This window comes from Hippoglossus hippoglossus, chromosome 1 (genome assembly GCF_009819705.1).
Source record: "Hippoglossus hippoglossus isolate fHipHip1 chromosome 1, fHipHip1.pri, whole genome shotgun sequence".
In the NCBI taxonomy this organism is placed as follows: Eukaryota; Metazoa; Chordata; class Actinopteri; order Pleuronectiformes; family Pleuronectidae; genus Hippoglossus; species Hippoglossus hippoglossus.
The window spans coordinates 8,812,067-8,821,201 of NC_047151.1; the positions used below are offsets into that span (position 1 = coordinate 8,812,067).

At 41.2% G+C, this 9,135-nt stretch overlaps 2 protein-coding genes across 2 annotated transcripts in view; one reads left to right on the plus strand and one right to left on the minus strand.

The window, feature by feature from the left end:
• tk1 (thymidine kinase 1, soluble) overlaps positions 1 to 8,794 on the plus strand; it is a 35,989-nt gene extending 27,195 nt beyond the window's left edge. Inside the window, exon 8 of the mRNA XM_034612569.1 lies at positions 8,762 to 8,794. The gene's annotated coding sequence lies outside the window, so the exon portion shown is untranslated. The remainder of the gene's footprint in view (positions 1 to 8,761) is intronic.
• tmc8 (transmembrane channel-like 8) lies at positions 140 to 7,748 on the minus strand. Its single transcript, XM_034611599.1, is given in 17 exon segments — positions 140 to 818; positions 977 to 1,055; positions 1,298 to 1,441; positions 1,550 to 1,692; positions 1,888 to 2,028; positions 2,030 to 2,075; positions 2,232 to 2,335; positions 2,455 to 2,530; positions 2,616 to 2,767; positions 2,856 to 3,020; positions 3,928 to 4,075; positions 4,182 to 4,321; positions 4,446 to 4,498; positions 4,590 to 4,724; positions 4,863 to 5,011; positions 5,790 to 6,051; positions 7,449 to 7,748. Coding segments are annotated over 17 exon segments (2,127 nt in total). The 5' UTR covers positions 7,492 to 7,748; the 3' UTR covers positions 140 to 671.
• Positions 8,795 to 9,135: the final 341 nt, after the last annotated feature.

The following is a 9,135-nucleotide window of genomic DNA, read 5'->3' on the forward strand; positions in this document are numbered from 1 at the left end:
AAAAAAACTTAAAACTACAGCAATTAGGATTATAATCGCAGTTCTTTATATTAGGTCTTCATACATTTACACTGAAAAACATACCCAGTATATAAATTGTATAAAACAAGCTTGAAGGGATAGTTCACCCAAAAATGAAAATTCACTCGTTATTTACTCACCACTATGCCGATGAAGGGGTGGGTGAAGTGTTTGAGTCCACTTAACACTTTTGGAGTTTCAGGGGTAAACAGCTTTGCAGCCGAAACCATGTTTTTAGCCTAAATGTCCTCTGTTATCCTCCTTGGGAGGAAGTGGTCACCAGTTACTTTTATTGTATTTGACCCTAACCCCACCCCTCCATCAGCACAGTGGTGAGAAGATAATGAGTGAATTTTCATTTTGGGTGAACTATCCCTTTAACACACAACCACAATGACAAAAGTATAAAAATTCACGTACATACTGCAGTTAAATTGAGCATTCATTCAAAAGACAACTGTGGCATTTGCAGGAAAATATAATTACTACACTTCTTATATTTGTAAATAATATCACTATAAAAGTAAGACTTCATGAGTTTTTTTACTTTTTATATACAGGCAGCTCCAGTCTGTGGTTGGAAGAGGGAATTTTTTTAATGGGAGTCTGTGGACAGAAAGGCCTGACAACTTGAGCCCTTGAATCAGCTTCTATGTGAGGCGATGGGGGGGGTCTCTCCTGCGACTGGGGGCGGCGTCCTCTCCGATGGCGCTGGCGGAACCCACTCTGCGGTTGTCCCTCTGACGTCTGAGCACTGTGGTGTGCTGTTTCACCAGGAAACGCTTATCTGAGCTACTCTGTGAGGGAGACACGTACACATTTACACACGCACAGTAGAGAAGCTCAACATAAATATTGACCCCAAATTAATTATGCTGTGTGACTAAAATATGTCCTATTTTCATTCTGTGTCTAATTTCAAGGTATGTAAGTTGTTTGGTGACATGTGTCTTACCATGACCAGCATGTCTTTCAGTCTCTCGATGGCCTTCTGATTGGCTCGACCCCGTGACACATAGGACGTTAAGATTATACTGAGGGAACACAATGTGTTTCATGTTACATTCAAAGAGTAAAGTACTGCACATCTACATTCAACACTGCTTCTACTCATTGATGATCACCACATGATACTGAACACACGGTGCTTCTACTGTTGTTCCTTCACCCTAAGGCTGAAACAGCGTCACAGTAAAATGTACTTTTGAAAAAAAATGTATCTGGGAAAATTCATGAAACTGCAAATACAGAGCTGGAGTTTAGCTTCCACACTTACATTTCAGCGAGTATGAGTGGCAGGGCGAAGGCCTCAGAGGCCAGGTAGCGGAGAGTGCTCTGTGCCAGGCTGGGCAGACTATTCACACAAACTCCTGTCACATTAAACACTGTTTCTCCATTTCCAGATGGACCACAGGAGGACCTGGAGAGGAAACAGTAATGTGTAACAGAGAAACAGAAATAAATCTTATGTTCTCTCTAACAATAACTGTCAAAATGCAAGATATCAGAGTTGCAGTAGGAACAGTACGCATTGTCTTGTCGGTAGAGGTTGAAGCCCACTGCGGATGCAGCCATGATGAGACCGAGCAGCAACATGAAGTGGAATAAAACCGAGGACGTGGAGGCTCGAAACATGCGGTGCTCGGCAACACAGCATCGCAACACTGTGAACTGGAGACAGAGTTAGAAAGAGACACATGGACATCACTGGACAAATACAACACAGCAGAGCAACGGACCTTAAATTAGGACAAATAGAGATATGGACACAGCGTGATATGTATATATATATATATATATATGTATATATATATATATATATTTAACTGAACAGCTCATGTGTAGTGTAACTGTTCTGTTCCAGACCTTTTTGATGTAGAACGTGGCCACCAGTGTGACAGTTCCTATCAGAGGCAGCAGAGGGCAGTAGTAGATGCCCACCCAGGACACAGTCTGACTGTACACCAGATCCAACACATTGAAAGGGATCAAGAAGAGTTGTTTCCCCCAACAACCGGGCCAGCAAGGATGTGGGGTACTTCTCATGCAACAAACTGTCAAACAGAGGGAAGATATAAGCTTCATGAGCCCAGCGGGGGAAGAATCATCCCAGGCCTGATGTGAATTCAAGTTAAAGAAACACTTCGCATGCATTTCCATTCAAACAACAGACATAGACAGAGAGAGATTGCTGATTTGAGCAAACCCACTTCCTGGGGTAGCTAAACAGAAAGGTGTTGCAGAAGGTGGCGAGGAAATTGAAAATACACAGCTTGTACATCTCTCTGCCAAACTGGTTCTCCCTGCACGGATGCTGCTGCTGCTGCAAAAAACACAAATGAAACACACATAATCATGAAGTGTAGATAGCATTACTTTAATTATGCCTCATTACAGCGCCATCAGGAGGACTTTGAAAATCTCTCAACTTACCTGCTGACGCTCTGTTGTGGCGTTGAAAGAGTAATATAAGTAGATCCCCAGTGAGGCCAGCTTCAAGAAGATGCTCCTGAAGAGAAGACAGTGTGAATCTATGCAGGTGCATGTGTCTGTGTATGCAATAGGTTTTCATGTGTTTGCATCTCTGTGCTTACCTCACAAGTGTGGCGTTAACCTGCGTGGTGAAAGAGTAATCTTCAAAAGACGAGATCTTACGGAAGATGTGGGGGAGGAGCAGGTTGACAAAGGTGATGGTGATGGGAGGAAGATACTGGAGGAACAGACTGGACAACCAGTTGTGCCCACTCTGAGAAACACACATGAATCAGACAGCTGTTCACCCAATCCAGGACATGCAGCGACAGATCCAGTCGTATTGAGTGTTAAGGTCTTACCGCAGACAGTGATTTCGTTATGGCATAGAAGATGAGGTAGAAGGCTGCACCCAGCAGAGACAGAACGACCATGTTTAAGAAGAACCTGAGCAGGTAGAGACGGATCCTTTGTCCAAAAGTCCTCTGAGCCACTCGCAGGGAGAAGCTCTGCTCCTCCAGGAAGAGCTGAGGACACACAGACACAGAGACTTTTATAAACCAAAGTTTGACTGTTTCAACACAAAGACACACCTTAATATCACAATTGCAGTAAACAAGAATAATATTATAATAACTGTGCACAACTTACCTTTAGATCATTTAATTTAGGAACATTTTAAATATTATTCTATTATGACTGTGTTTTTATGTTATAAGAATTGCCATAAGAATAAAGTTATTATTATTGTTATTATTATTATTATAGCCACTTATTCCTAAATTTAAACCAAACATACTAGGACACACTAGAAGTCCCCATCTAAAATAATAATAACTTTATTTAGCACATCTCCCTCAGACAATATTACTGCTTTCCTTCATGGAGGTGAACGTTTTAAGTGTCATTTACCTCATTGACCATTTCTCTCAATGAAGCATGCACATGTGTACGTATACATGAAGGCGGATGCGAGGTCGCTGGAAAACCTCAAATCTACCAGCCTCATTTGTTAGCAACAATTTTAACATGAATAACTTGTATTTGACCACAGTCATAATCATCTTAAACAGTTACAATAGTTACAATAGTTTGAGTTGTGTATGTTCATCCAGGTCTGATTTTTATTTATGAAGGTTTAGACTCTGTTGCCGGTTTATTTGATACCCTTCATTAAAAAACATCAGATACAGCAGCCCTTCATTTATACAACTTCAGATTTTGTTGAAACCTGGTTTAGAGTCGTTGGTTCAACGTAATGGTAATTGTGAATGCTGAGCTTTGTGTTGAATAGTATTGAGTTGTACTGAGCAGTGTTTCAGATATTACAGCCTGGGTAGGTATGAACGTTTTTTTACATAGTATCTGGTCAAAGAGCACAATATATGAAGAGATGACATCATGTGTGCAGGCACTCCACGTCCGTCCAGGCACCTTGAGATCGTTCCTGATGAAGCTGCGTTTGAGAGTCGCTGCATCGGGGTGCTGGATGGTGAAGGGCCAACCACAGAAGACCTTATAGCTCACAATCGTACTGTAACGCCTCCCGAGCATCCACCTGTGCTTGAAGCCAACTGTTGTTCTATTAGAGAGATATGCAGGGGTGACACATCAACCAACTGCTTGTAAGATGCAAGGAAAATAACAACTGACGGTTTTTCTTTGCCGTGTTGTCACAGTCGACTGACCTGCGGACCACCATGATGAGACTGAGGAAGAGGATGGTGAGGATCCCAGCAAAGTAAAGCAGGGGTGTATTCAAGCACGGAAAATTCAGGGATCCACGGGTATAAAAAGCAAAGAAGACCGGAGAACGATCCACGAAGCCCTGAAAAGAGGAGAGGAGAAAGATGAATAGGACACACACAAGTATACACACACCCATATACTGTATATATATATATATATATATTGACACACAAACACACGAACAAATGCACACACACTCTTACCGATCCCTGGAAGAAATCTAAAACGGAATCATCGCCTCCGAACTTCAAAGGTTCTGTAAAACACAAACAATCATCAGTGTATTTTGGGAAGTCTGTATCGTGTTGTGTAAGATTTGCTGTGATCTGACATTACATGTGACTCACCACTGCTGTTGCCTCTGCCATAAAACGTTGAAGGCCCAAGAATAAATCCCCCGATAAGAGCACAGTGAAGTATGTTCAAGTAAATCAAGTATCTGAGGAAAACAAAGTAGGCCTTCACGCCAACTCCAAACCTGCCTGGGAACACATCAACACTCAGAATTTAATTCTGCAATAACATCAAAGTGCATGGTGAGATGATTTGGTTTCTATATTACAACACACTAGCTTCTGTGAGATGTCGATACAAGCCCATAGACCACAGGCCTTCCTTACCTTCAATGGAACGAAGAGTTGGCTGCCATGGCAACAGGCCAGACAGAGCTCCTCCCATCTGCACCCACACCTTCTTCCTGTTGATGCTCTGGCTCCGCCTCCAGGACTCCCAAAAACCAATGTTGCTGATTTGCATCTTCCTCCTGACCCTAATCAACAGCATAGACATTATATACCATTAATTCCCCACATCTTAACATCTCGGACCACCTAGCCGAATCAAAACAAAAGGTTTAGAGGTACACCTCACTGATTCTAGTATTAAAATACATTACGTTGTAGAGGTGTGAAAGACCCATGTGTTTACCAGTGTAATGACAGATGCTTTATGGGAATTGTTGTGTTTTTAAGCTAGATCCTTACTCGGAATAATAAATCTGTGCATTTTGGCCTTGACTGTACATTTTGATCATTCTTCTTTTCTTATCTGTTTTCCAAATCTTTTAAAATCCCATTATTAATCAGTGGGATACCCTTTGAATTCATCAATACAAATATGATGACAGAGTGTGAGTCTGCTTTAGGAAAAATAAATTCAAAATTGAGTTGAACTAAATCGAGAGGACATATCGATTTTCTTTTGCATGTGAATTACTCATAAATTTTCTACATTTAGGCCCTATGTATTGAAATACAATGATATGAGAGGGAAGTATAACTGAATTGGCCACCAAGCATTTACATTTGCAGCCTTTCACTTGAATTCAAAAATGTATTTTATTGATGCACAGGCCAAAAAGATTGCAAACAATTGTTTGTTGCAGACACACATGATAGAATATTGTAGTATAATGAATGAACTGATTAGGGACTCTTGTTTAATTTAACCAAGGAAAGCATATGCAGTAAGCAGATGTGACCAGCTTTTCCACTTAAAATAAGATTGAGAAGAAGCAGGGGGGAGGAGGATATAAAAAGCTCTCCCACCTGGCTTGTCGCTTCGCCTGAATACACATGGGCAGGTTCCGAAGTGGCTGCATTGACACCTTGTCTCTGGATCCTCTGGACAGGTGGCCATTGCGGAGCCTCTCCCTCGGCTCTGTGCTGCCCTGGTAGGCCTCGCAGGCTTCCAAAGAATCCTGTCTGCTCAGCCCAGGTCGTGAAGCCTGGATGCTGGGCAGCTGATCAAATATCTCTGTCTGGTAGTACTCACAGGAGTCCACCGACAGCGTTGAGTGAGTGCTCTCATCTGTGGTGAGAATGACAGAAGGGATTTTCTGACTTAAATAAACAGTGACACTCATACATGTGTGTTTTCACTGAGCTCAGCTTTTGTTACAGATACTTTTCATTGTTTTGTAAATGAAATGCTGGAAAATGGCAGAAAAGTAAGATGTTTAACAGAAACTGCAGCAAATCCTCACCTTAGATCAGATAGAACCAACAATCAACAACCATTTCTGCTGGAAACATACAGTAATTAAAAGTATTACCTCTGCCAAGGAGGTTATGTTTTCATCTGCATTTGTTTGTTTGTTTGTTCACAGGATCAGACAAGAATTTCTGGACAGATCACCACAAAACTTGGTGGAAGGAGGTCAGGGAAGAACACATTCAATTTTGGTGTGGATCCAGATGAGGAGGCTGATCCAGTAATTTCTTTCACTTATATTTGACACAACCAGACGTTTTTGAACATTTCCATTGATTTCTCATAGAGTATCTCTTGAATCTTGATGAATAAAGTCAGGCATATTTAGGGGACTGACATTCATGAGTGTGTCAAATTTGGTGCAAATCCAACTAAAATCTGGATCTAGTGAATTTGAATAGTGAATGTGGTTCCATTGTTGGGCCATGGCGGCTGAATCCATTCTAGAGTGTCATTCAAATTCCAGTTATTTTCTGTTAATTGACAGATTGATTTATTGACTAGATGTTTCAGTTGCTGTATGTTTGATTTAGTTATACCAAATAAACTTAACCAATGGAGACAATACTATGTGTCGACTTGCTTTCCTTTTTGGTTTTATGCTTCCTCTATTCATTATAACAGTGTTGCAGAGGAACCCTGGGGTGCAGGACATCGAAATAAAAGTAGATAAAATCGTGGATCAGTGCATTCTTTTCTGATGATTGATGTGTCATCAAAACATCTGAGCACAATTAAAACACTAGAATATAAACATCCTTATTTGCATGAATTAGACCTGAGCAGGGTCTTGATATTTAGCACAGATGGTTTTCAGCATCATTCGTCCCTCTTGTCCCACATTGTGGAAGCTGTCTGTGGGACTTCAGCTGGTCTCCCCTCAAATTAAATTAAAAAAACAGCATGCCACATTGTTTGCATGTAGTTTTAGATGTGGCTGTACTAAACATAGACCAGCAACTTATACTATTCACACAACAACAAAGTGATGGTGTCTCTTTGCTTCGTTTAGCTGTAACTCCATGCAAATGTGCGATATATATATTTTTGTTTAACTCTGGTTTATCCCACACACATTCACAAATACAGGGACAGTGTTGAGCAAGATGTCCTCTCTCACCCAAACACACAGAGATGATCACTTAAGAATGGATTATAAATAAGGAAGATACAAATTCGAAATAAAGAGGTGAGTTTATAATGTTTTCTGTTACCTGATAAGAGTCTCATGAAGTTGACAGAGTGGTCCTCCTCCATTTTTCTCCCTGAACTTCCTCTTTAACAGCAAATACCCACTTTTCTCACTTCAACTCGACACACATCACCGCCCAACTTATTCTAAATTCACTTCCGCAATCTGCACCAAAATATCCTGCTGTCTGCCCTCCCACCTCAACATCTCACTAATGTGAAGACCCTCACCCTGAGCAGCTGACACGGAGTCTGTTATTCCTCCAGCCCTGTTGGTGTGGCTCACTTTGAGGCAGATGTTAGATCTGTCCACACATTGGTTAACTGAGACTGTGGCTGATTTGACAGTTCACAGGAAATCACGTTACAGGATGTCGACAAAAACGCCCCACTGTCGGCACGATAAGAAGTATCCACACATGCAACTGAGAAATTATATTGACTGAGAAAATGTGGAGGACCATGTTTAACTAAGTGAGGCTGAGGTTTGGATCAAGACTGGATCCAATCCACATCAGATGAATTTAACTGTTTCACAGACGATGCAGCAGTGGCAGAGCTATTATTTTTCTACCTTTGAGCAAAGCCACACATCGTTGAATATATTTTGAATATTGTTCCTTGTTCCACCACATTGTGTACTTCAGTGTCATATAAAAAAAATACAGTTTACTTTGTACAGCATTTCATCATTTGGAAACTGCGTTTGAATCTAATGTACAGGAGGATGCCAGAAAGAGGCTCTTTCCACCCACTTTCTTCCCCACAAGGACATTTGAGGTTTCCAGTCAGAACCATTTACAAAGAAACATGAGCATGGGTGTGATTCGGCGCTACTTTGACAAGCTTGGTTTCAATTCTACTGAAACTTTCCTTTTCAAAGTGGGGAGACTGTTGAGAAGAATACAATTTATCTTTACCTGCTTGTATTTTTCCGCTCAGGCCAAGCACACACACTGGACATGCAGTAGTACATAAAGAATTCAGATTCTGCTACTTCAGTTAAATCTTAAGGTAAAAATACATAACTACAAACAAAAATACTGCATTCAGACTTTTACTTACAGTACAACTGCAGAGTTATTTGCAGAAAATGTATTTAAAGTATCAGCCCAGCATGAAAGATACCAGGACACTGAAACTGAAGCAGACAAATAGAAGTAATGTTTATTTTGATTTGTTCGTTTGCAGGATTGTGCAAAAACTACAGGAGGGATTACCATGCAACTCGATGTGTCAGGAAAGAACACATCAAATTGTTGGTGTGATAGGGACCGATATTCATGAGTGTGTGTGTGTGTGTGTGTGTGTGTGTGTGTGTGTGTGTGTGTGTGTGTGTGTGTGTGTGTGTGTGTGTGTGTGTGTGTGTGTGTGTGTATGTGTGTGTACGTGTGATATTTTGTGCAGATCCAAAATCCGCATTCAGTGAATTTAAACGTGGTCTCATGAGGGAACCGTTGGGCCTTGGAGGAGGCCTGCACTGTCGTGAGTGACATTCTAGTTCATATATGTGCTTTTCCTTCTGTGACATGTCAAAATGAGTGCAAAGGGCCTTATAGTGTGTCCACTCTATCCATGAGTCTACTTGAAGCTGGTCACTCATACAGATTCATCTATATATTATAGAGGCAGCCTGGGTGTGGTCAGATGTGTGCAGGTGAGTCATTCGAGGTCCCAGGTACTAAGGTAGTAGTCTGTATTCACTTCTGG